Source organism: Ursus americanus, chromosome 1 (assembly GCF_024610735.1).
Source record: "Ursus americanus isolate L20-20 chromosome 1, mUrsAme1.1.p, whole genome shotgun sequence".
Taxonomy (NCBI): domain Eukaryota; kingdom Metazoa; phylum Chordata; class Mammalia; order Carnivora; family Ursidae; genus Ursus; species Ursus americanus.
Genome location: NC_142127.1, coordinates 96,463,829 through 96,491,073, shown reverse-complemented (window position 1 = coordinate 96,491,073; position 27,245 = coordinate 96,463,829). Strand labels below are relative to the sequence as shown.

Genomic DNA, 27,245 nt, shown 5'->3' with positions numbered 1-27,245 from the left:
ATTTCAGTCTTCTCTAAAGTAGTGAAATTAGAAGACGACACCTTGCAGGAAGCGCAAAAGGAGACTTCTCATTTATGAGTATTGAATACATACAAAGGAAAAGTAAAAGACTGAAGAAAACATTTTCTTGAACATAATGCCTTCTCACTTATCAGCTGAAATGGCACCCTGAGGATATTGGTTAAGAGCAAATTTTAAAATTATTGTATAACCACAGAACAAATGTGCACACACACACACACTCTCTTTCTCTCTACATAGCTATGCATGCTGTTTATAATTCAAAACTGAATGAAATAAAACTTAAAATTTCCTAGTTAATAATTTGAGGGAAAGCTGTTAGAATCTTATAAAAATGAAATTAGGAATTGCTGTCATGCATGAAAAAAAGAAAACCTTTTAATGATGAAAATCAGATTCATAAAGTAAATAAGGCTAATTGTAAATTTATTTTAAAAATGTAGTCCCCTGACAAATCACAAGATACAAATTCGCACTTCTCTTACTGAGTGTATACCTGGTGACTGAGATGCAATGAACACGAGATACAGAATATGTAGCAAGAAATTCTTCCTGTATGCATGCATTCGTTTTGTGGGATTAGAAGCTTCACATTAATCTGTATTCAATTTCGTATTTACATGTGTAGTTTTAAAAAGCACAACATGCCTTCAAGGGGAAAGTCAGTACAAATGCACTGAATAACCTTCTAAATTAGAGAAGGATCCATGCTTCAGAAAAATGCAGATGGAAGCTGCCCCCAAATACAAAATGCGGAAAGAAGTGTAGAAGAGCACGGTTAGCCTATGGCAATCAGCTTTACAGACACTATCTCTCAAGCCTCTAATACCAGCTCAACTGAATAAAATGTCACTGACCTTCCTACTGGGGTGTCACTGCTTGTTCTTTTACTCATTTTTAATACAGTAAATACATGTCTAGAATAGCTATTAAGATACTGCTACCCTGTAGTTCGGTTTACTTTATACAACAATTCCCCTACAGATCTGAACTTTTTGGGAGGTGTACATAACAACACGGACACTGCTTTTCCAGCTGTAAAAAAGAAAGAATAAAAATCAGTATTTTAACAACTCATTTATTTAAAAAACCATAAATAAAAGCAAGTATCTACTTAAAATTATCTTCTAAGACTTGATCTATAAAACCAATTTTCAGATTTCTCCTACAGAGTTATTCTATACCTCAAAAATCATAAAGATGCTTTTACACACAATCACTATTTTATTATTTTCCAAACAGGATAATCAAATGTATATAAAAATATGAAGTCACAGTAAAATAAGAAAAAAAAAAGCATCTGCCATAAGACTCCTTCAATCATTATATTCTGAAGGGGGAAAAGAGTCCTTTTCTTTTTTAAGGCTTAAGTCCAATACAAATGAAGAAATCATGATCTGACGTAGCCTAAAAAAATGATACATAAGTAATGGTTTCCTTAAAAGGAAATGCCTTCAAAAGCCAAATTGCACTGAATTTTCTGCAAAAGATATTAGATACAAATCAAGGGCAATAAAAAGTAAAGACGGTATAAAGGTGAGTCATACCTGGGATATTTCCTAAACTCCATGTCAGAGATGTGTTATGACCCTTGAACTACCTCAATCAGATGCTTAGGAGAGTTCTTGAAGGTTGCTCAGAGTGCTACGCCCTGACAACTGGTTAATTATGACTGCTAAACTGCTTCCTCTATTCTTTACCAAAATGTGTGAATTTTAAGGATCTGGCATGCAGATGGTTTAAAGACTAAGAAAATAGAGCCAAAAAGACAAAATTTTTACTCACAAATGTTACCAACTATGGCTTGCTATTTGGCACTATCTGCTTCTGTGCTTCATATTAAATCCTTTAACTTGCTTCAATGTGCCTGTGCTGGATTTAGAGCCACTTTTGTCCCTAGGGGAGAAAAACAGGAGCTAATTGAAAACCTACGTGATACCAACATTAGGGATTCATTGCTGGCAATCCTCTAAATGATGTCACCAAAGATACACAAACTTACATTAAGAAACCAATACAATACAGAGAGAAAAAATTAACAAGCTTACTACCAATTTTAGTCCCATAGACAGGGACCTACAATCATACATTAGTTAATCCAAGATAAAATAAAGAACTGTCATCATTTCTGATTTGAACTTAGAAAGATGTGACAGATGAAAAATTTAAGTTTTGAAAGACTTAATACTTATGTGTGTGTGTATGTATATATATATATATATGGAGGAACAGATGCATTTTGGCTAAATTTTTATTCAGCAATTTTCACGCAATACTTACGTTAATCTCATATTTATATTCACAACTTTTATTCGGTATTTGAATTCGAACCAGTAATATATACACACGGTACAAAGCACACAAGAACATTCAGAGAACACAGTGTCCCATTAGACTCTATTCTATAACCACCTAGGTCCCCACAGGCAATCTCTATTATAATTTTTGTGCCTCTTTCTAGAGGAGAAACTCTTCCAATACTTGTGTGTAGATGAAGCACAACAAAAGCTTATATTCAGATATGATACTGAAAAGAGGTATCTCAAAACAATTATAGCCTTGGGACATTATACATTGAAATTTTAATAATAAACAAGGGACACAAATAATCAGAACATTATCTCCCTGAAATGTGCTATTCTCCCCACTCCATTTACTGCATTTCAGTCTTTTTATTGACTTTCCACCAATACATCCCATGAGTGTCAAAATTTCATTCTATAGCAACATCTTGTCTTATGAGAATCTGTCTGTAAATATCACAGACTTAGATCATAAAGATAGATGCTGAAAAGACAACTTCTAGAAAAAGCCAAATTCTCCTGTAGCCTATTTGAGCTACTTAAATTTAAAAAATGGCACTTTTCTAAGATAGAACACTATACTGTCGGGGCGCCTGGGTGGCACAGCGGTTAAGCGTCTGCCTTCGGCTCAGGGCGTGATCCCGGCGTTCTGGGATCGAGCCCCACATGAGGCTCCTCTGCTATGAGCCTGCTTCTTCCTCTCCCACTCCCCCTGCTTGTGTTCCCTCTCTCGCTGGCTGTCTCTATCTCTGTCGAACAAATAAATAAAATCTTTAAAAAAAAAAAAAAAAAGAACACTATACTGTCCTAATTAGATCAGAATCTATCTTTTTTCCTCCCTCATTAAACTGTAGCATTTCTGGTATTATCTTTTGGCAAAACGTAAAATAAACTTTTCATTTGGAGTTAAGATATTAATTCCAGAGATTCTGCCATTAGAATCTACTAGGCAACCAGTACATGATTCTCTGTCATACAATTAAGGAGACAAAATCTCTCTCGTAATCACAGATGATCTTAGACCTCTAATTTCTAAGCCTCCGAGCTCCCTAACACCAGTAGTTTACCAGTTTTATAGTATTTCCCACACTCCCACAGTGCATTTACTTACCTACATTTAATTTTTTAATTCAACTTTTAAACATCTTAAATGTATTTTAAAAGGAAACTTTACATTACTACCTTAAACCATAAATACAGAAATACATGTAACAAAAACATAACTGAAAAAAAAAAACCCCTATCTATATACTATATAGAATCAAGTCAAATTCCACTTCTGGAAAGTGTCCAAAATTTGGGACACAATGATTCAAGCTTGACTTTCTTATTTTCTGTATTACAATACTGGAACCCAGAGAAATAGTCCTGGAAGTCGCAGAAACAACTTGGGTCAAACTGATTGTGGTTGCAAAGATTTATATAATTCTCCAATTCTTAACAAAAACAACAAAAAAAAATCCGGTTCTTTATCACTTATTGTGTAGTCCTAGTTCAAGGTTTTTATATAGGTCACCCTGTTTCTGTTCTCTTTCCAAGCAACTATACTTAAAAAATTGGTGCACTGGCAAATCAGGGTGTAGCAATCCAGGATTAATTGTAGTTTTGAAAGAAAAGTCGCCAAAAACATGAAAAAACAGAAATCCACAAATTTTAAAATAAGGTTATGAATCCACAGAAAGCAAGCTGAACAGCAGAAGGGAGGAAAGCAACTGCTAAACTTTGTAATTCTAAAAGGAGGCAGTCCTATCGGACAGGAAGCGATAGAACACACAATTTCCTTTTGGAAAGAATAGCAAAACCAATTCCCAAGTGTTTGAAACCAAAAAGATAGCAGGTCCTACACATAATTTAATTACACGGGGAGAAAACTACTAAACTAAGTACAACTCAGTCGTTCTAATTCTTTCCAAATCCATTTTCCTGAAGGTTTTTCCTGTGGGATCTCATTAGCCGACGAAACTGACACAGAAACAAATGTTTTTCATCTAGGGAGAGAAAACATTTAAGGTCCTTCAGGTCACGTCTCTCAGTGGATGGGAGACCTGAATACAACTGGCTCTACACTTGGGAGCAAGGGCTCTGGGGCTTTTCTCATCTGCTGCCCTGAAAAGATGTCACCACTTGGAAAGGGTCCTCAGCCCTACAGAGCGCCCCTTGCTCTAACGCTGTAGGACTCGGCCCAGGGTGTTCCTGCACCATCCAAGGGGCCTCGTCCTGCAGGCGAAGGTCAGAGGCTCGGCGGACGGGTGCCCGCTTTCCTCCTCCGGCCTCCCAGCTTCTGGAAGGAAACCCGAGGAGCAACTAACTCCCAGCATTCACACCTGGGAGCAAATGTGCTTACAGACCCACCCGACCTGGGGCCTCCCGCGGCCGACCGGCTTGCAGCAAGGCCTTCCTTTCCGAACACGTATTTCCCACAAAGTAAAAACAAAAAACCAAACTACTTGTCAAGCCGGCTGGCGTCTGGTCCAAGGTCATTCTGAAAGGGGCCAGGGCCTCGGCCGGGAAGGATGAGGGAAACCCCCCAGCAAAGCTCCGCGTTCAAGCTCTCAGGACATCCCCAGTGCTTTTCAACTCCGTCCCCCCCCCCCCCCCGACTGTCAAAATGAGACCCCGAACTAGAAAAGTCGGAGCAGGTTAACCCCAAAACGTTCACAGGAGCGTGCGCTGCTCTCCTCAGGGAACGAGGAGGCGGCAAGGTCCTAAGGAGGAGGAAAGGCCAGAGCCCGGGGGTCGGGACTCGCGGCGACACCATGGACGGGCCGGGGCCACCGCGGGTCCCTCCGTCGGCCGGAGGGTCACGGCCGCGGCGCTAGGCCTGGAGGCCGGTTCGGGCCGCCGGTCCCGGGTCGGGAAGGCATAAGTACCCACCTCTGGACCCGCTGGAGGGTCCCCGGCGAGGGCCGCAGCCCGCCGGCTCCCGGGGCGTTCGGGTGGGCGCTCCCAAAGGCCGTTGGCCGAGCGCACTGAGGCGCCCGGGCAAAGAACCGGCCGGAGCGGCCCGCAGCGGGCCGGCAGAGACTGGAGAACGGCCGGGGCTGGCCCTTGCCGGGAGCCGTAGCTGAGGCAGGTTCGTAGTCATGTGACACAGGGAAGGGCGGACGTGAGGCTCACGCACAGGAGCGGGGGCAGGGCGACGGCAATATGGGGACATCTTTGTTGAGGGCAGTCTCAGGCAGCAACGCTTCTGTGGTTATGAGTTTGGTTCACGCTTGAACTTATTGGAGTTCGTGATCTGTAAGACCCACGTGTTTACAAGGTAAACCTTCGATAGCCAGTTAACGTGACTATTTTTCAGGACTATTTGCATTAAAATCTATGCTGCGGGAGACCTAATACTCTGAATATTTCACCAGCTCTGCCGGTGATAACGCCAATTTGGATTACTGGTCGAGCCCTCTAATTATTAGATGTCTTCCTTAACAGTGACCCCCTGCCCTGACTGACTCCACTAATCCCTCAATATAAGAATGCTGGAAAAAGAGAAGTTAGTAGTTAGAAGCCTTGTTTAGCTTCGGGAGAGCCCTCTCTGGATCTAACCACCAACCTAACTTTGTGTGGGAAACTGAGTACTCTGCTCCCCAACGTTGGGACAGACTGAAGCCAGATCGCGGGGTATTTTGTATGCCTGGATTTTAAACAGCCGAACAAAGACATACACATGAGTGGGTACTTCTGTAGAATCTAAAGATATTCCAGAGAGGTTACCGTTCTTCAAAATAATTTGGGAAACATTTTAAGAATTATGTTCTTGGGTCCCTTCTTAATAGTGGCAAATCATCGTTGTGTAAGAATAAATAGATTTTAGGAATGATAAGTCATTCCAAACCAACCTTTTGGGGGAAGGTAGAAAGACCAACCTGGGTAAGCCATCCATAACCAAGACTTGTGGAAATGAGCGCCCTGCTGCTTCCCCCGGCACCCTCCACTTCTTAATTACTTGTGAACCAGTTGCCAGATCCAAAGACTTCTCCCTTAATTCTGATCACCCTTAATCTTCCTGAATCATTTGATCTGTTAAAGAGTCAGTGTGGGGGCGCCTGGGTAGCGCAGTCGTTAAAGCGTCTGCCTTCGGCTCAGGGCGTGATCCCGGCGTTCTGGGATCGAGTCCCACATCGGGCTCCTCCGCTATAAGCCTGCTTCTTCCTCTCCTACTCCCCCTGCTGTGTTCCCTCTCTCGCTGGCTGTCACATAAGTGGATAAAATCTTAAAAAAAAAAAAAAAAAAAAGAGTCAGTGTGGTACATGAAATCACCAAACATCGGTAGTAGATTCTCAAAGAAAAAAAAAAAAGGCTTTTTCTCTGCCTTACCTAGATATTCTGCCCCCTTGTTTTTTTTTTGTGACAAGCTTCATGCAGGGTCTACCTTCCATCCTTAATGTGGACATTCCTGTTTATGATTCAATCCATCATTGACTATCTTTGCACCCATAATTACCTCAAATCTTTTGTGGGCAAAAGGTGGCATATAAATTTAAATAACACATCCGTTTAGTCTCATCCTGTTGCGCTAGTTCTAGGCAGTTCTTCATAAGTGTCCCTTTGGAGTTTCGATCCCAACAGGGTTTCAAACTCAAATTTTCTCCTTCCCAATCCAGATACCTTCTCCTGATTTTTTTTCAGTTAATGACAAGATATTTTTCCAGTCATCAAGTTTCAAAATTCTGAAGTCATCTTTCACTGTTTCTCAAGCCCCCATGCTTTAGATTCCCCCACCTCAATGCCAACTCTCCACTTTCTCTGTCTGTTCTGTTACCACTGCTAAATCACTACCCAGCATCTGGGCTAATAACCTTTTACCTGGCCTCCCCAGCTCCAATCATTTTTCTCTTCTAATTCTTACCAGAGGTTGGATTCACAAAGAACCTAGTTTTACAAATTGTGACATCTCAAATTTGAAGCCCCAGGTTTAAAAGAAATTGATGATTTATAGTTCTCTACAATTCAAAAGTCCATAACAGCAATCCAGTAATTTTTAAAAACACTGGAAATTATGAAATAGCCTGGCAAGGGCAGTATATAAAATACTGGATCTTCTAGGTTACCGTTTGTATGATCATTCTACTCTTGTCAGAATTTTCACTGCCCTTATATCAGCCAATGAAATACAAGTTCAACCTGGTATTGGAAACTCTACCTAATATGGCCCTAACTCCTACAATACCACTTTATTTACCACCATGTTTGTGTATCTATGCACATGCGATGTTTACATATACAGAGAATATATATATTTCACATATTCCTATGTGTTCCATGTATGTTCTTATACTCTACATATTCTTGACCATTAATTTTTCTCTGAGATTACTTCATGCTTTCTTAACTACTTACCCTTATCCATATATTCCTGCCACCTGGAATGCCATCCTGCTTCTGGCCACCTTCTGCTTCTTGAAATCTAATTGCCCTTAAAGGACCACCTAAAATATTCCTTCTTTCATAATTATTTCCTGAAGCCTCCAACTTTTGAATCACTTCTTGTCATCTCTTATGGCACTTTTTCTGTCCAATATTATAATTAATCTATGTATTTGCCTTATTTTCTGCCACCAGATAAAGTTCTGTGTTTGAGGCTGAGGTCTATGTCTCACTCATCTGGATGTCTTCTGTGGAGCCAAATATCTTGAGCATGCTGTCGGTCTTGGGTATAAAGGGATGAGACCTATCTCCTGGTTTGGCTGATAAACCCAATTCCAAAGCAATAGTTTAAAAAGGTTTTGAGCAATGTCAGCATTTTTAGAAAAACCATAGACTCTACAAACACGTGGAGAGGGTCATATTTATATGGATGTTTACATTTAGCCTGGTTATTCAAAATCAGTTACTTTTTCCTCTGTGTTTGCTTCTGTTTCCAGTAGGCAGGGCTGGGAATAGGGTGAGGTGAACTAGGCACTGTTAGGGCTCTGCAAGTCCCCTGTCAGTAGGTTGCTAAGAATCCATTAGAGACTGATCACAATTTTCCTTCCAAACAGGCTCGCAAGTAGAGAGAACGATCACAAATACCACATTCATTCCTCTACTTGCCAGTAGTAAAAGTAAGTTCGTTTAAATATATTAACACATTATTTTGGCTCAGAATGTTTTCAATATAGATTTTTTGGCCCAGTTATGAAAATATTTCCAAAATATTTATTTAAGCAACAATTTTCTTTGTCTTCTTAGAACTATTACCCAAGATCACTGTTTAGTTTCTTCCTTTGATAATCGTGATTACCATTTAACACAGCCTGAAAGTTCCTTACTTACAAAATTTCTTATTTTGTATATTAAAAGCATTCCTCTTTACTATTTCTCCACATTTAAAATTTTATGAATATTTTTCCTTGAATGAGGAATATTTGTATTATAAATGGGAAACATTTGTCAAAACATATGACCCATAATTTCTGTAATCTATACATTTTCTTACTGATTTGTAAAAATTTCTTAAACACCCTAATAGAAAATGAGCAAAGATGTGATTAGGTCCTTCAAAGGAAAACAGAAATAGGCACTAATACAAAATAAGCAAATACAAATACAAATAAATAAAAAAGCAAATACTAATTAATAAAAAAAAACAAATACTAATTAAAAGTGACAAATACACAGCATCACTCGTAGTGAGCAGAATGTAAATTAAATGGGGATAGGCACAATTGTAAAAGAACAGCTATATCCAGAATTGGTAAAAGCATAAGGAGGTGGGTGTTTACGTTGTTGATACAACTGGACATTCTAACAACCTTCCTGGAGAACATTTTTGTATGTATATCAAAGACCTAAGATCGTGTGAGTCCTTTGATTCTGTAATTTTCCTTCTAGAGATTGATCCTGAGGAATAACTGGAAAATGTGAAATGAAATGTGTACAGTATTTCCATGAATAAAACTAAATTAAGTGTCCATCAATTGGGGGATTTATTGACTTATGTAGTACATCCATGCAGTAGACTATGGAGTAAATAATGATTAGTTCTTGTCTATTGATGTGAAAAAAATCCATAGAGTATTAAGTTTAAAAAAAATCTGGTTACAGGGGCGCCTGGGTGGCACAGCGGTTAAGCGTCTGCCTTCGGCTCAGGGCGTGGTCCCAGTGTTATGGGATCGAGCCCCACATCAGGCTCTTCTGCTATGAGCCTGCTTCTTCCTCTCCCACTCCCCCTGCTTGTGTTCCCTCTCTCGCTGGCTGTCTCTCTGTCGAATAAATAAATAAAATCTTTAAAAAAAAAATCTGGTTACAAACAGCATGTTTGTATTCTATTTTTGTTTAAAAACATGTTTACAGGGAAAAGCTCTGGAAGGGCATATACCTTAATTATCTTGGGTGAGGGTGACAGTCTAGATCATGGCAATTTTTATATTCTTCATAACTTTTGTATTGTCTCTTGTTTTTACAGCAAACATATATTATTTTTACAATTCAAAAAATTATTTCCATTTTGAAAAAAATAAGACCGGATATAATTTTTTCAATTTTATTTTTAGACAATACAATAAAATAATTTTCAGCTATAATTACAGAAATATTAGTACATTACAGTATTGTAATGTTGTCAGGATATAATAATATAAAATATTCAATATATTTTAAATATATTTCATTTGGTTATAAAGTAAACATTAAATTAAGTTTAGTTGCTGTAAGTTACATTTGCTGCATAGAAAAATCTTTGTCAGTTAAATTAGCAATAAAATTCAAATTCAGCATTATTGTAATACTTTTATAAATAAGTTACTTAATAACGTTTACCTTGCAAAAAGACCGCTGAGAAATCCATTATCTTAGCACACTGTGAAATTCCAAAGTTGAAGCCCCAATTTGAAAAGAAACAAGTTATTTACATTTTATCTACAAAGTTAAATCTTCATAACATTATAAGCCACTCCTAGGCATCTGGAAAGTGATGCATGGGAGCCGTGTTTTAAGGCTCAGTCTCAGAGGTGGGACTGAGCCATTGTTAATATGGCTTCATTGGAATGTAAGGCTTTTAGCATCACCTGGCTTCCTCAGAAGTTAAACACTGCTAAGAGGGCAAGAGAACATGGAGGCTTGGATAAGCAGAGGCCAGTAATTTGGCATTAGCACCAATCTAGGACTTTTATGTATTAGTAAAATGAGACAACCTTAGGGTTGTTGGTGATCTTGGACTTTAAAGCGAGGCCCAGATGGAGCGATTACAGCCAGCTGTGCCTTGGAACTGCCTGTGCAATCATTTCTTGGCTCTTTGCCCACAGCAGTTGTTCTTAATTTTGAGTGTGTCGGAAATCACCTGGAGGGGTTGTGAAAATGCAGATTTCTGGGCCTTACCCCAAGAGTTTCTGATTCTGTACGTCTGAGATGGGCCCTAAAATTTGCATTTGTAGCAAGTTCCCCGAGGCTGCTGATGCAGCTGGTCCAGGGACCACACTTCCAGAACTATTGTCCTATAGAGGGTCTGTGGCCATCAGTTAGCCCCTATATGCCATTATGGTACAATTGGGACAGCAGGATATTTTTAGAGCAAAAATCTTAATATTAGGTGAGTCTAAATAATCTAAGTAAAATGCACTTTATAATGTTCAAATGTAAAAACGGCTTGACAGCAGTCACCCTGAGCAGTGTAGGATGCGAACCGCGGTCACAGTCTGTGCTGTCCTCTGGGGTCACGCCTTCACTTACAGAGCAACTGAGACTGAAGCAATAACCTGAATTTAAATATCAGCACCACCAACGCCACCAGGGTGGATCAAGAAGCATCTTCAGAGCTTTGCCTCAGGATACTTGGCCTCTGAGATCCGTCAAGTAGCGCTACCATCAAGTTCAAGTGGTTCTTAGTGTCTTGCAGATCTTTGTTTTCTTAACATTGTTCCTACCTTGGCTTCTATGAGGCCTAAGAGAAGCTAGATGTCCTGGGCTTTCCCTGGGCAGGGATCTTTTTGTAAACCTTTATTGAGGCCTACTGAATGATGATGATGGAATATAAGAACAGTGACAAAGGAAGAAAAGGGGGGGAAAGCCAGCTCAAATATGTGGGAGTCTTAACAGCAACAGTAAGTTAGTTACCTTTTCTGGGATATCAGATCGGAAACATGAGTCTCTCTTTCTCCGCCTTAGTATCTGTAAGCCCAAGCTTGGCTTGGCGCTAAATGAAATGCTTGTTCAGTTGAATTACGTAACCTTGGGAATGTATCAATACACTGAAAAGCAAGTCTTAAGACCTATATCTGCAAAGCTATACAATTTGTACATTAAGATTTTTACAGGATTCTTTCAACATGGTTGGTAAGACAATGTAATATAAAACACATAATTTTTTTACAAAAGAAGAATTAGAGAAATAGTCCAGGAATAAATCTGGAAATACCCAGGTTACATGGAATATGAATGGATCACAGCAAAGGAAAAATATTTTGAGCTTGATTAGCCAGCAAATGTCTTAAGTTTTCTCAACATTTATAGGGTTGGGGATAAAGTGCACATCCAAAAAAGTAGTGTCCTTGTTATATGGGTGGGGGAACTGGTAAAAAAAAAAAGAAGAAGAAGAAGTCAGATACATTTCAGAGTATGTGTGTAACATGATCCTATTAAAATTAATTCACTAGGGATAAAAATTTGAACGCAAGCAGGTTACATTGCTGCAGTGAAATGAATTCAATGGACAGACAAAAAAATCATTTAAAAAATATGAACAAAACCATTCAGGGAAACCCCCTCTAGCCTTAGTCTTGGGAACCCTTGAAAGAGCCCTAGTTCAGTTCTGGTTTCCTCAGGCCTTAGGTTACTGAACAGGTCTGAAAGTCCAGTCCAGTTCATGGGGTGCCATTACTCCACCTGCCCCCCATCTCCCTCCAGTCTCAGGGGCTAAAGGGGGTGGTGGCACAATCTAAAACCAATTTAGCCTCCCTGAGTCTCAAAGACTGGAATAGAAGGGGACAAATCTTGGGACTCCAGTGGACCAAATAGCTCTTAGCTTGTAGTATCAAGCTTTATACAATCGCCATTGAGCCCATGCATTGGATACAAGTGGAATAGGATTTCAGTGGTATTTTTTGAAAAGTCTGCTGCCTTACCATAGGAAACTTTGCAAGAACACAGATTTAGATACCAGGATCACAGAACCGACTTAAAAGAAATGCTTTGTTGTGTGGGGAAACAAATAGAAACTTTGTCCTAAGTCATCACAGAACCATATTGTTTGGTTAGAGAAAAATACCTAAATAAATGCATATTCTGCATCATTACTTGGTTACTTAGGACGAAAAAGAACAGTTCTGTTTTCTTTTGATTTCTTCATTGTCTTCTCTTCATGCACACCTGACAGCGACTTATTATCTTTTCTAACTCCCCAGCTTTCACAGTTGATGGAATAGGTTTTCTGAAATAAAAGCAAAAAATGCAAACAAAAAATCTCATCAATGTGTAGATAAAGAGGGTTTGAGATTTATTAATAAATATTGTATCTCATCTAAACTTTATTATAGGAAGTATATTTATGTAAAGGTATATATGTCGACATTTTATAATTTAGTTGTATTTCAGCAGCAGTGAGGAAAACATAATCTGTGATACAAACTTACAGATTCTCTGTCTTGTAATAAAAACCACCCTTACCCTTTAAATAGTCTGTATTACTCACAAATCTTCCAGTACAGTAAATTAAGAGCAGTAGGTCATTTCGTGGTTTTATTCAGTAATTTGGTCTAAGTTCATAAACAAATGTTAAATATATTTGGTGGTGACAAAAATCACATTTTTGGGTCTTTATTGGTGCAATAGTACAAAAGCATGGCTACTTGTTGACTCTAGAACACTTGTAAACTGGGAGTGCCAAGCTAAACAGGATTTTGTTGGCATGGGGAGCTCTTTTAAATGATTCAATACACAGGTAATGAAAATCTAACATGGCAACCTCTAAATAGTTCTGCAACTGAGTCATCAGATTAAACTTGACTTTGGATAGTTACCTGAACATCGTTTGGGGGTTTAATGAAGCCAACCAGAAACTGTAGGAATTTGAATAGTAGTTGCACGTTCCTCTTCCATGACATTCTATAAATGGACTGGCTCGGAATTCTTCCAGGCAGGAGCCAGGGGAGGCCAGTGCCTGTCCAGCGCCCTCAGAACCCGCACTTGTGAACTATCACAATAAAAATATCTGGATAAGACCTCTGTGCATCGTGTTCAAATTTTCAGTGCTCTACTTTTTTTTTTTGTAATAGAAAAAAAATAGTGAAATAAACTTCTTATGCTTCTTGACCCAGATTTGCTAATACTCCAGGTACCTTCCAAGCTGTGAGGACTAGTCATCCAAAAAAAAGTAAAAGCTATTTCTTCTGCCTGGAATGCTCCTTTTCCTCAGTCAGCTAGCTCGTTCTTATAGTTCAGGGATCTGCTTAAATATAACCTCCTGGAGTCCTTCCTTGACCTCGTCGCTTTCACAATCTCCTATTTCCTCAGAGTACCGATCACCATCTGAACTCATTACTCTTGTGGTTATTTTGTCTTCTTGCTTACTGTCTACCTTCACCACTAAGATATAAGGTCCATGACCAGCAGGAACTCTGGATCATTGTTGGCATTCTTCTTAGTGCTTAGAGCAGTCACGGCACATGGTAGGTGTTCAATAAATACTTTTTGAATTAATGGTTGAATGAATGGATGTCTGTGAGTAAAGAAGGGGGAATAGTGTATCATAAGTGGTGCTGTACAAAATATGAATAACCACCAACCACATGCGTGCGGCTATCAGAATCACTGATGGTCAGTCCATAGATTTCTTCGTTTAGCACTTAACATCTGTGGAATCTTTCTTTAAAAGGCTTTTTCTCTTAGCCCCCATCTTCATATGAATGGCAAAGGGGCATAGTGTAAGGCAAAAAGATTTTGGAGCGGACAGACTCAGGTTCAAACCCTAGTTTTACCACTTACTAGTTGTGAGACCTTGCGGTCTTCATTTTGACTTATAAAAGTGTAGAAAACAGGAACTACCTCCAGGGTTTCCATAAGGATTATGGAGGATCTATATAAAACACTACAGCATTAAAAAAATAGGCTTTCTATTACTAATACGGCACTACTCATCACCTGAATGTCTTCTTTAGGATTTATGGGTAAAGTCATATTTTTAAATGCTCCATTATTTACAAAAAAACAAACTTTAACAAAAGTGTATTTCCAGATCTTCAAGCTAATGTCCATGGGACTATTGTGCGCATTAATGTCAGGCAACATCATTCTTGGGGGCCACATTTCACCCAGTCTAATGTAAGGTTCTAAGGGTAATCTTTACTATGAATTTGCTGTTCCTTTCCTCCTTACCATGATAAACGAAAATCCTTTCCAGAGAGAAATCCAGCCATTGGGACATGAGGGAATGTCAGTGGTTTGGCTGTGAACGGCTATGGCATTCGTAGGACCTTCGCAGACAGTGCATCTGTAATGTGAGATAAAGAATATGGCAGCTGGGGTGCCTGGGTGGCTCAGCTGGTTAAGTGTTTGACTCTTGGTTTTGGCTCAGATTATGATCTCAGTGTTGTAAGATCAAGCCCCACATCAGGGTCCGAGCTCAGCGTGGAGTCAGCTTGCGATTTTCTCCCTCTCCCTATGGCCCTCCCCCCACTCACTCTCTCTCTCTAAAATACATAAGATATTTTTTTAAAAAAAGAACATGGCAGTGTCACCACTTTCTGCACTGTGATGTGCTGCCTTATGTTCCATTACAAATGAAATGATTCACCTGGTCCCATCACAAAACTAAGGGATTCGATTTTTACCTGCTGATGTAAGGCTCCAGGGCCCTGCCAGTAATCGGAGCCATGTCTGTTGGCATCGGAGCTGGTGTTGACAACCAGTATGAATAATCATTCCGAGAGGCAAAATTACACACATTGTTGATGTTACAGAGCAAGAATGGCATTGTGGTGAACCGCTGCAGGCAGCTGCCGAGAGTTCCTAATGAAACATCAGACTGGGTATCACTTTCAGTGAGTTAAAATTATTTTGAGTATCATGACTAGGTAGAGGCTAATTAAGACACCCTATGCAAAAATAAGACAGCCCAAAAGAGTTATTTGCAAAATCTGTTACTGAAAAGTTTTAACAATGATAGCAATCAAAGATCCAATAAAAGCAATCAAATTCTCCTTCTCCCCCCACCCCCTTAATATTTCGGGTGACCCTTTGTAATCAGTCTAGTGCTTGAGGACTGGTTGGGTTGTTTGGGACCTTGTCTTTATTTCGAAGTATTCCCAGTTCTTAATCTGTATGTAATAGCTAATAGACTAAGCTTTAGAAAAGATGCTGCTTTTAAGATTAAAAAGCAAACAGGTGAGTTACGTGAAAATCGTTTGCATCGGGAAGACGAGCTAGACCGACTGTTCATGAGCTATGATCCTTCCAGAGTTGTACATTCCAGAATGAAAATTAGACATTAGACCAATGTTGTTTTATCTACTCTCTCTAAAAAGTGCTGTAAGGTGCTCAGGTTGTTACACTTCACTTCAGAGAGAAGTACCCCATGCTATAAAAGGTGACAATCTGTACATGGAACAAAATGACTGAAAACTAGGACTGGGACATTACCCAGATCTTGTCCATGGGCTTGTTCATTTCCTTGTACAAAAAGAAGAGAAAACCCACTATAGAGCGGCTCTGTCCCTTCTGGACAGGAGGGAATCGCTGTGGTCTGACTATGCCGGGTGAAGATAAAGCCTCTCATCATTGTCTCAGGTGCAGGTGGCCCAATGTGTCCGGGTTTCCCCTTCAAGCCTGGCAGTCCGTCTGATCCAGGTGGTCCTTTAAAAAACACATGCTGTTTTACAACATGTTTACGTGTTGTGATACAAACAAAACCGCAAACTCATTTTCCCAAAATACTGATGTTAGTGTTTATGTATATCTGCTAAGCTCCTCTTCAAGGGGTCCTAAAGAAGAGTGGCTTACGAGATGGCCAAACAGTATTAAATGTTGACTAGTTTATCACACAATGCCTCTTCTTATAAATATTTGTGTATATTATACAATGAGTTCTTTGAGATCAGGTCTTCTTTCTCTTTGCATTCTATGATACCTTGCACAGTGGCCTGCCTCTAGTAGGTCTTACGTTCATTTTTTATGTAAAAATGGATGCATCCTACTGTGTGGGTGAATAAGTCAAATGCCTACAATTTGAAAGTCTATTCAAGTGGATAATAAAAAATTATATGTGCTTTCGATAAAGTCAGTAAACAGTCATGGAAAACACTGAAAGTTCTTTTTAAAGGTGTAAACTTCGAGAAAGTTTTTAATCAATTAGTAAGGCAAATAAGAACAGAAAAGACTCCCTCCCCACCCGTGATAAGTTAGTTTCTTTTAAGTGAGTCGTTTTTATACTTTCCTTTTTCTCTGCATTAGAGTCAGCAAATACACATTTGTCGCTTTCTAAATAAGGACCGGGAGAGCTCTCCTTTCTCTCCATCCTCCTTTCTTTCCTTTCCTTTTTTAAATCAAGTAGCTATTATTCATGATATTGGCACTGGCTTCCATCCCCCTTGGTCCCTAATCCATTTCCACTGCCAGTGCACCCCAAGCCCCACCTAACCTACCTTGGGTCCTAAAGAAATGCAAGAGGATAGAAAATGTTGGCTTTGGGGCCCACGAGTCAAGGGAGGTATTATTGTTTCCCACAAACAGTCATGCCCTGGAGTCAGGCCCTGGAATCAGGCAGTGCCCCAGCTTAGTCTTGGCTCAGAAGTCAGTGCTTTCCCCCAGGATTTGTTAAAGCCCCAAGATTATTTATTTTTCAGTCTATCCACCATTCCTATCTTTTCCAGGGGTCTTGGCTTATTCTTCGAAATTAAGAAGAGGTCATATCTAAATTCATCAAAGTCTCATGTCTTACTTGAGTCACCCAAAGTTGTATGTCTTTAATATATCAGATAGAGAAGATATACCTTTTTCACTTTTCCCCACATCTACCCTCACTCCCAGGGAGCTGTAACTGGCCACAAGCAAAAGATGCCTCTACGTCTCTGCACAGGAATTGTGATTAGCTGACCATGAGAGGAACTGGAGGTAGGCTGCCATGCAAGTATGCATGCTCAAGGATATTCTGCATTTCCGAGAGAGAGGCCAGGGCTCTCAGTTTATACCTGTGTTATTTAACTCTTAGATCCTTTAATCATTCTTGTAAGGTGTTTATGGCATCAGGACTAATTCAATCTACTTGCTAATGATTCTCAACTCACTTTGTATTGTAGGACCCTTGCTCTTGCTGTGGCCCCATTCTGAAACTTGGTCAGTAAAGAAAAAAATTAATAGAATTAATTAGTAGAATTATTAGTGAGAGTTTTACATTTTTCCACTTTGGAAAACACATTTTAAGGAAAGCTGAATGATTAAGCATGCTCTAATGTGCAGTCATGACAATACTAAATCATGAGTGATTATGCAATTAATATCATAATTATTATTGGCATTATATTTGAATTTGTAAAGATTTAAGGCTCTAGTCTTTACAGTTTTATTATAGTAGATCTGGTCATATGTTAATAAATTGGAAAACTGCATTTTAAATTTTTTTCTTACTTTAACAAAATCAGCAATTCTAAAAAAGATCTGGATATGTAGGTATTTTCTAGAAAGTACTTTTGAAATTTTTGCAGAAGGTAGATTTTGATCCAGGTGTATCAAATTGACATATATAGCTGATGTTCAGACTAAATTTTTTTTTTTACAGGAGAACAAATCTACGCCTTTATTTATTTACTTTTCAGTAAATTTAAATCCACAGGGAGTACAGCATCACTGGATTCTGTGGCCAGTGGCTTTAGCGGGAAGGTTGCTTTGGAATTTGGCACAAGCAGGAGCACGAGTTCCTTTCCCCCAGGTTACTCTGGTTTTGTTCAGTTTGCCACCAGGAGTCACTGTGCTGTTCTTTGCTTTGTCCACATAGGCACATCTCTTGCCTAGATAGAATTTAGTTTCATCTCCAGCATAAACACCTTCAATTTTAAGAAGAGCTGTTTGCTTCCTCTGGTTCTGGAGACACTGTGTACAGCCAGCAAAAATGGCCGTGGACCACAGCCTTCCAGACATACTTGTCATTTTAGGAGTCCTGTTCTCAGCAGGCCCCACTTATTTGCCCCCGAAGTTCAGCACTCTTACGGCCACCCAGACTGAAATATTCAAGAGGGCCTTTTTCAGGGTAAGACATGAGTTGTTCAGTCATTCAGTTTTCAAGAATGGCATGGCATACTTGAAAGATGGCTTTCCTAGATAAAGACATGAAGTTGCTCTTCTGTTCACATCAAGATAATATTTTTTCGGACTACGTAATTGTGTGCCACTCCTATAAGTAGATATTATTAAATGAGTACTCCTATAAATAATTAAAAACAGTACTGGCCTTTCCAAAAATAGAATTCATGCTTTGTTAGGTCTACTTGTCCCCAGACTAAAAATTTGGAGTACATGTGCCCAGATAAGAGATAGGAAGAATGGTGTATTCCAGTAATTCTTTGTTTTTCATCTTCTTCCAGATGAACATTTTGTTCCTGGCTTTTAAATGTGAGCAACACGAACTGAAAGCCCTAGATGACTCTTACAGTCACATATGCAAACAAGACTCCCCTGTGCATCGAAACAGCGCTCCTTCCGTGAAGAGAACAAGCCAGCTGTATACTTACCTTGCTCTCCTTTACAGCCTTTGTTGCCCTTTTCCCCAGTTGGCCCAGGAGTTCCTGGTCTTCCGTCCTTGCCCGGTTTACCTCTTGGCCCACAGGGTCCTAGCCAAAACACCAACACTGTGTTGAATGGTTCATACAGGACAAAACATACCTGGCACTCCCCCAGTTTCAGCAATGAAAGTCCTGCAAACTGAGCTGCGGACAAACTGGGACAGCTGGTCATCCAGCTTGTTACACCCTCAAAAACGAACTAGCAACATATGAAATCACAGCAGTTTAAAATTGTGCTGTCATTTTGATTGACTCTCTTCCAGAATTTGCTGTGCCCTTGTACTGATCAAAGTAATATCTCTTTTATATCCCAGGTAATTCAGGCAAACTTAGAACATAACAGTTCCGCTCAGAAGGCTATTGAAGTGTGCTAACCCCATACAGAGGGGTTTGTTCTGTTTCCATACACCAATACTTTGAAAACATTTCATCAGATTAAGCATACATTTACATTTACTGTTCTTCCAAGTGCTGTATAAAGTGTGAGAAAAGTGCACGTACACAGAACTCAGGTTTATTCAGGCAATCATCTGGAAATAGAGCTCTAAGACTGAGAGTGGTCAGAGAAGACAGACGTAAGACTTGAGCTTGATAAAAAACAATTCTAAATGCCCTAAAGTATATTTGTTCAAGCTTATACTACACACAACAGTTTTCAGTAGATTCAAAAGGTCTTTTATCTGCTGGTCAAGAGTAAAATAAACTCATTCCTAAAACTGATTGTAAAAAAATACTGTAATGTGTAACATTTTCTGTGAGCCTGCTTCCAAAGCGCTGTGTGGGTATTTTAATTCAAACCCTTCCTAGTAATCCACGTCAGTGCTGCCAGTGCCACACCTAGGATTCCTGGTGGCCCCGGTGGCCCGGGTTCTCCTTGCATCCCTGGTCCTCCAGCATGGCCAGGTGGCCCTGGGCTTCCTGGAAGGGAGATGATCTTAATCGTGCCAGGGTCTCCACGTACACCTATTGATATGAACATAAAACAATGATGGCTTCACTGATGAGTTACCCTTTCTTCATGAACAGCAACACTAAGGAAATATTTACCAGGTGGTCCTTTTGGCCCAATTTGCCCTGGAGGTCCAACTGGTCCCAGAAATCCCGGATTGCCCTTCTCCCCTTAAAAAAAAAAAAAAAAAAAAAAAAAAAAAAAAGTGATTTGATTCCATTTAGAACAATGGGTTCCCTAGCTCTTCAGGTTTATGATCGACCGGAAGGATAGACATTGGAAGTTAGGACTGGAGGTGCTGGGCTCTATGAAAATGGCTACAACTTTTGGCATTTTATTTGGACTCAATCAGTCATGTTTAATGTCTATTAAAAAATATATTCTAGAAGTCGGCATTAAGGTTTTGTAGTTTAGTACTGAAGGGGAAGAATTCCTAAGAGTTCACTTTTTAAGTCCGGAAACCAATTCAATTTAATATTTGACTTAAAGTATGAAGTGACTTTAGGGGCACCTGGGTGGCTCAGACGACAAGCGTCTGCCTTCAGCTCAGGTCATGATCCCAGGGTCCTGGGATCGAGCCCCGCATTGGGCTCCCTGCTCAGCGGGAAACCTGCTTCTCCCTGTCCCACTCCCCTTGCTTGTGTTCCCTCTCTCGCTGTCAAATAAATAAATAAAATATTTTTTAAAAAAAAGTATGAAGTGACATTAAAACCTCTTTAGCACTTATGTTGATTGTCATAGTCATCTATTTTCTTGGCTTATTCCTCTAGATTTACTAAGAGCTTCTTAGTTATGTTAGGAACTCTCATGAACACATGTAACATCTGCTTTCATGTAAACTATCAAAATGATACGATTTCTCTCCCAAACAGTCTTTGACATGAGTAAAAGTTTACCAAGAATCATTGATTCGGAGAAATACTTTCTTTCTAAAAATCTTGTAATATTGTAGATATTACATCTGATCACTTAGAAAGACTTTAACGCTAAATATGGTATTCACAGAAGAAAAACAAGGGGTCCCTGGGTGACTCATTTGGTTAAGTGCCTGACTTTGGCTCAGGTCATGATCCTGGGTCCTGGGTCCTGGGATCTAGCCCTGTGTCGTCAGGCTCCCCTTTCAGTGGGGAGTCTGCTTCTCCCTCTCCCTCTCCCTTTGCCCTTCCCCCTACTTGTGCTCTCCCTCTTTCAAATAAAAGAAATATTTTTTAAAAAGAAGAAGAAATACAATAAAATAATTATAGTACCAAGATTTAACTGGAAACTATACTCTATCCACTTGGTATCAAAACTTAAGGAAATGTCCATATTTATTTATATACATCAGAGGAAGCCTAACCATTTTTCCTTTTGGGGATTAAAAATTTCCAAATAAAGAAGTGCAAACTTGTCACTAGTGCCAGCTGATAGATGCTGTTATTCTGAAGTCTAAGAGAAAAATTGAATGTGTTTCATGGAACATATTTCAAAAGAACTGATTTTGTGAATCTCCCATCTAAATACCTCTAAATATTTCACCAGAAGGTTTTTCTCTAGTGGAGCCTTTATATAATTTTTTTTAAAAGATTTTATTTATTTATTTGAGAGGAGAGAAGGTCAGGGGGAGGGGCAGGAGGAGAGGGAGGGGGAAAAGGGAGGGGCAGAGGGAGAGGGAGAAGCAGACTGCTCCTGAGAGCAGAGCCTGAGGCAGGTCTGGATCCCAGGACCCTGAGATCATGACCTGAGCCAAAGTCAAACAGGTAAGCAACTGAGCCTTTACATAGTTTTTTCCAATCTTAGATATTCCTGTTCTGAGAGGTAGGGAGTGACAGGTGGGACACTTTTCCCAGGCTGCCTGCCAGTGTTCACCCTTCCCCATAATGTCTAGTGGGGCTCCTCAGAATCATTTGCTTTGATTTATTCGTAACTAACTTGCTTCTTGAGGAGTCAGTGGTTGAAAGCATTGAGATGGCTGTCTTTGAACTCTACCTCTCTTGGACCTGGAAAAGGTTCTCCTTTGTGAAAATGTGGCCTTGCTCCTTTTGGCTCCTATTTAGCACCTGTACAGTCTATAATAATAGATTCCCTGATGACAAAAGCAATGCCAGAGGATCTAATTAGTGAAGACAACAAATAAAATATTCAAAACCTTATTTAAGGTCATAGCATCCTTATGGAAGACTTGAGAATTATTTTCTGAAACCTGAAGTTTAAATTTATGTGCATGAAAATTTTAAACTTAACCCCTCCCACCAAATTATAGTTCTCTTCTGATTAAAACATTAATACATGTGCCCAAACAACAAATACTTAAATCCTCCTATAAAAATTTACTTACACTCCCCCATTCACAGTTGAGTAAATATTTGTTTAGATTCCAGCTTTTAAAAATTATAACATATAGGCAAGTTAAAATAGCAAATTCAAAGCAATACTATTGATACAGATGTAATTCCCCATCCCTAACCTAACATATGTCAGTATTCTCAAAGGTAACCACTTTAAACTTTTTTTTTTTAAGTTTTTTTATAGTTTCTATCCTTAAAGTACGGATTTAATTTTTAAGACCCCTGGGGTTGGGTGCTTAACTGAGGTCCTGTTTGCACCCCAGCTGTCCGTGGTGACTGGAGTTGTTCAATAAACATTTGCATGCCCTAAAATAGAAATCAAAATCATTGTCTTTGCATTCAAAGAGTAGTGCACAAAAACAGTACCTTTCACACCTGGAAATCCATGGAATCCAGGATCACCTCTGAGCCCTGGGAGACCTGGGCTTCCTGGTGCTCCCTGTATTTCAAATAAAAGGGAGCAGAACCAAAGACAAATTTTAAAAATCACGGTAGTCACTACAGTTCTTTTTCTTTAAAGTAAGTAGTATTATGTTGGGCCAGAATGAGCTGAAGTTAACAGACATCATTTTTACCTTCCCATCCGTCCAATCCCCAGCTCCTCCGCCACCTAGACCTCTCCTTAGCACTGTCATTGTCAATAAAACAGAAGCAAAACCTGTCCTTCAGCTCAAGAGCAAACACAACGTCTGGTATTCATGTCTGTTGTATGAGTATTGAATATAATTGAATATATCCTAAATGGAACTGCCCAGCATTTGGAGATCTTTTAGGAAGAGCAGACACTGGGCTGCCAGAATGAAAATTGTAATTTTTCTTTGTAATTTTTGCAAAGACAATGGGGCCGATATTGAATTGTCATCATTCTAATTCTAAGCTGGCAGAGTTATAAATTACTCCTGGTCAGAGTGGTAGAACAAGTCAAGGGTCTAGGGATTGGGAGCATGAAGGGCTTGTCAGGGGAGCTCTGTAGCCATGGAATGCTCAAACAAGGCCACAGGAGAAGGGGGAAGGGAGCAGAGCTTCAGAAAGGAACTACATGTCAGAATGCAAGTTAAATCTACTATTACACTGTCCATATGAATTGAGACAGAATACTATTACTTGGAAACAATGAAATGAAGGTCATTCAAAATGCCAAGAATAGCAAAACTGGCCTCTGAGCTAACTGTCTTGGGAGCAAGAAGATGAGAGAAGGAATAGTCCTAATGCTTGAATAAAGTGTTGTGAGGTGAAAAAAGAGAGAGAAAACAGAACCACCTGGTCAAGAACTCTCAGGCTCTTGAGGTCTGGCCTGTTCTCCAGAGGCAGAGGTAACCAGGGAGGAGGGCCTGGTGCCAGGCCCAGCTTGGATAAGGGGGGAGCAGCTCCAGGCAAGGAGAGGGTTGCTCAGGGCACAGAGCCATTTTCAACATCCTTCAAGAAGAATTACCTTTCAAGTGCAAATGTAGAAGCCCAGTGGACTTAAGAGAGATCACATTTCCAAACAATACTTTCCATAGCCCAGTGTCCTTAGAAGGACTTTCCCTGTGATTATAGGATCAGTGTTTGCCACTTTCAAAGAATCATGGAGAACATGAGAGATACCAAAGACTGGGCAAATATTTCATGGAAAAAAAAAGTCTTAAAAAGGTAGATTCTGGAAACTAAATACCAAGAGAACTCAGGAGAATGTATCATGATTCCTGACACACCACCAAGCTAAAGTACCTCATTGCCCATCACTGATGAAAATACAAAGCATCTATGATACACTCTGACTTCCTCACCAATCTCCCAGAATTTGACGTAAACAGGGGAAACGGGTTTTTCAAATATGCAGCTAAGGAGAAAGAGAGGGAAGATGGCCCAGGCGTCCAGTGAGAAATTCAGAGAATTTCATAGGCTGGGAGCATAAGCCTAACTGAACACAATGACAACTATAAAAAATAAATGTGAAAGTTCTGCACCACAGACACAAACAGACAAGAACTAAAAGTAATGGAGAAAACTTAGAAGACATTCATGAGGGAAAGGTAGATGTGTGCATGTGAGCACACGTGCTAAATACACACACACACACACACACACACACACACACACACACACACACACTCTGGTTGACCAGAAGCTCACTGTGCAGTGACAGTGTGGTGACATGGCAGCTGAACAGCCCAAGCAGAATTTTAGGTTGGATTATGAAATAGTGATATTCAAGATGGTAAGACTCTTCCCTCCTTGAGCCACTCCATGGGGGAACTGAATTCTTATTTCCAGGGGGTGTTGGTCTCAGGGGCTGTGTTTTTAAGGAAGATACTGACCGACTTAAGATATATTCAGAATAGAGGCAGTGTTGATGAAGGGTTAAACTGAATTTGAAAAACACAGGTATTTATTAGGGGAGAAAATGCTGGAAGGAAGTGGCAGCTACTTACAAACACTGGAAGGTACGTCAACAGGGAAAAAGTAAATAGGGGAAAAAGTAAATAGACATTCGAGCGAGAACACAGATAACTTTGAAAGCATTATTAATAGAGAAAAATTATTTTGTCCTCTGGAGTGATCCCAAACTCTTAGGTGTTTTTTTAAGATCCCATTACTGGAATTGTTTAGTGTCTAAACAAGAAAAAGTCAGGAATGGCATAGAAAAAGGTCCCCTACAAATCAAACTTCTAGAGGCCAAATCTGTCCAACTCTTAAGATTCTTTGAACCTTCCAGAGTCTTCCTTGGGCGCACAGAAGCATCACAAATGGGAATCTTTTTTTTTTTGCCTGCGGGTACATCTAACCCTGGTAATTGATTTAGAAGAATATAAGAAGTCAAAATATTTTTCCACACTTACCGGCGGACCCGGTGGCCCCTCAGCTCCTACAGTTCCAGGCAGACCTCTGGGGCCAGGCTCGCCCAGGAGTCCCTTGTCTCCTTTGATGCCTCTTACGTGGCTCCCTGGAGGTCCCAGAGGACCAGGTTCACCTGAATTTACAAAGGGCCTGTCAGCATTACAAGTCCACGAGCGTGGCCGGTTCTGTGGGTGATATTTTTGGACAACGGGCAAACTCTGCACCTGTTTGTTACCCTGCACGTTCTTTGTGTTGAAGAGTGTGATGAGCTTGTGGTAAAGACAGAATGAGATCATACCAGGGAAACACCTGGCCCGAGCCAGGATCTGTTTCTCCCTCCCGAAGATCTGTTACAGCAGGATCTGTGCCCAGCCCAGTACTCAACACAGAGTAGCAACTCAATAAATCTTGGTGATGGGATGTATCCCTCTCTTTAAGACTTAGTAATTTGGTATTTACTAATTTCCCAACAGCCTCAACAACACCCACAGCTTTGATGAGCACCGGGTGTTGTATGGAAGTGTTGAATAAATATTGTATGCCTGAAACTAATATTACATTGTATGCAACTAACTGGAATTTAAATGAAAACTTAACAAGACCACCACCAGCAGCTTTGCTGCCCTCTATGTGAGGCAAGTGGGTGGGAGCAGGGGAAGAGCAGAGGGAAAAAGAAGCTATGAGGTCGTACTGGCAGAAGGTTGAAAGCTTCTGTTGTCAAACGCTCTTTTTTTTCTTTTATCTTATTTAAAAGTAGACCCTCTACCTGGGTTTCCTCTGAAGCCTGGTGGGCCTCGATTTCCTTTCTGGCCAGGGATGATTGCGCCAGGAAAACCTGGTGGCCCTGGGAGTCCCATCACGCCAGTGGGTCCCCGCGGCCCCGCATCTCCCACTGCCCCTTTCCTGCCTGGGAGGCCAGGTAAGCCCGGGACACCCCTGTCTCCTTTGGCTCCTGCAAAGAAAGAGATTTAGTACATTTCCGTAATGCCCTTTTACTTGGAGTTACAGTTTAGGGGTATCTCTAGTAATGCAGGGACACTGTGCTTAGAGATTCACAACATATTTTTAATAGAGGCTGGTAAAAGAAATACAGGTCTATAAGGAACTGAGGCAAGACTTATTTCTGCCTTAATTCAGTTTGATTTTGGCAAAGTCACCTCACTATTGCATGTGTCAGTTTCTTATTTTAAAAATGATGGTTAGTACCTGATGTGGCTCAGTCTTTAAAGACCAAGTGAGATGATACACGGATGGAAAAGTGTAGTGTAAGCTCTACAGTGTTCTGTAACTATATGCTACAATTATTATCTGATGAACTTTAATTATAATGCCATTATTTAATCACCGACAATTCAAGAAGGCATTCAGAACCAAGCTTCCTGACACTGATGTGCACATTTGAAGAGTCACCTGCTACACCCAGACAAAGAAGCAACAAAGTGGGGATCCCTATTCTGTCCGCTGGTTGCTTCTCCCCCCAGGACACAAACACTAGTCTGAAAGGGACAAATGTGGCTGGAGGTTTGGATTTACCAAAGGGGATACCCAAAAGGTCACCACTTAATTACTAATATTTTTTAACTTGGAGAACCTTCAAGGAACTTGTGCTTTGACATTCATGAATGGGAAACATATGAATTGAAAATAATCACTCCCTCCTCTTTCCTGTCTCTGGGGTATTCTAGAAATAGTGAATGGCACACACGTCGGAGACAGGAAGAAGAAGGGAAAGTGACAGTGAGGGCTAGCACAGGAAAAGGCTCGGGAAGATATTGTGCAGGAAGACACAGTGATGGGGCTCCTGGGTGGCTCAGTCAGTTAAGCGTCTGCCTTCAGCTCAGGTCATGACCGCAGAGTCCCAGGATCCAGCCCGGCATTGGACGCCCTGTTCAGAGGGGAGCCTGCTTCTCCCTCTCCTCCCTTCTCATTATCTGTCACTATCTCTGTGTTTCCCTCTCAAATAAAGAAAATCTTAAAAAAAAAAAAAAAGACAGCAATGACAAAATGAAATGGATGAATATTCAGCCTTTGTCTATCATGTTCTTTAGCTTTTTTTTTGCCTGTAATTTGTGCTCTTCCAAGACAGGGGTAGATGATTTCAGCTCACTTCAAGCTCTGAAATGCTGTATTTGTATGACAGGGT

The 27,245-nt window shown here is 40.1% G+C and overlaps 2 protein-coding genes, 1 long non-coding RNA gene and 1 pseudogene across 17 annotated transcripts in view; 1 reads left to right on the top strand and 3 right to left on the bottom strand.

Moving 5' to 3' along the window:
* The window catches only part of MFF (mitochondrial fission factor), a 31,184-nt gene extending 25,688 nt beyond the window's left edge, over nucleotides 1-5,496 (bottom strand). For 5 of the 10 annotated variants that reach the window (XM_087864011.1, XM_087864015.1, XM_087864022.1 and 2 more), the window contains exon 1: nucleotides 879-1,073. In XM_087864011.1, coding sequence (XP_087720137.1) covers nucleotides 879-916 — 38 coding nt within the window. In that variant the 5' untranslated portion in view covers nucleotides 917-1,073. Of the gene's footprint in view, nucleotides 1-878; nucleotides 1,075-5,198 lie in introns of those variants that run through there. The other 5 variants (XM_087864010.1, XM_087864012.1, XM_087864020.1 and 2 more) reach the window with 3 other exon arrangements.
* LOC123778097 (uncharacterized) lies at nucleotides 5,455-18,961 on the top strand. The gene is made up of 4 exons (XR_006775792.2): nucleotides 5,455-5,586; nucleotides 8,303-8,365; nucleotides 17,259-17,342; nucleotides 18,809-18,961. It is a non-coding gene; the product is annotated as an uncharacterized LOC123778097 (long non-coding RNA).
* The window catches only part of COL4A3 (collagen type IV alpha 3 chain), a 137,200-nt gene continuing 116,610 nt past the window's right edge, over nucleotides 6,656-27,245 (bottom strand). For 3 of the 6 annotated variants that reach the window (XM_045775279.2, XM_045775277.2, XM_045775280.2), the window contains 11 exons: nucleotides 25,869-26,054; nucleotides 25,105-25,235; nucleotides 22,649-22,721; nucleotides 20,054-20,125; nucleotides 19,844-19,969; nucleotides 18,956-19,054; nucleotides 15,873-16,085; nucleotides 15,065-15,242; nucleotides 14,610-14,724; nucleotides 13,256-13,428; nucleotides 11,813-12,666 (listed from right to left, as the gene is read on the bottom strand). In XM_045775279.2, the coding sequence (XP_045631235.2) occupies nucleotides 12,582-12,666; nucleotides 13,256-13,428; nucleotides 14,610-14,724; nucleotides 15,065-15,242; nucleotides 15,873-16,085; nucleotides 18,956-19,054; nucleotides 19,844-19,969; nucleotides 20,054-20,125; nucleotides 22,649-22,721; nucleotides 25,105-25,235; nucleotides 25,869-26,054 (1,451 nt within the window). In that variant the 3' untranslated portion in view covers nucleotides 11,813-12,581. The other 3 variants (XR_006775786.2, XM_087864005.1, XM_087864006.1) reach the window with 3 other exon arrangements.
* LOC148110819 (large ribosomal subunit protein eL33 pseudogene) lies at nucleotides 16,098-18,813 on the bottom strand (annotated as a pseudogene).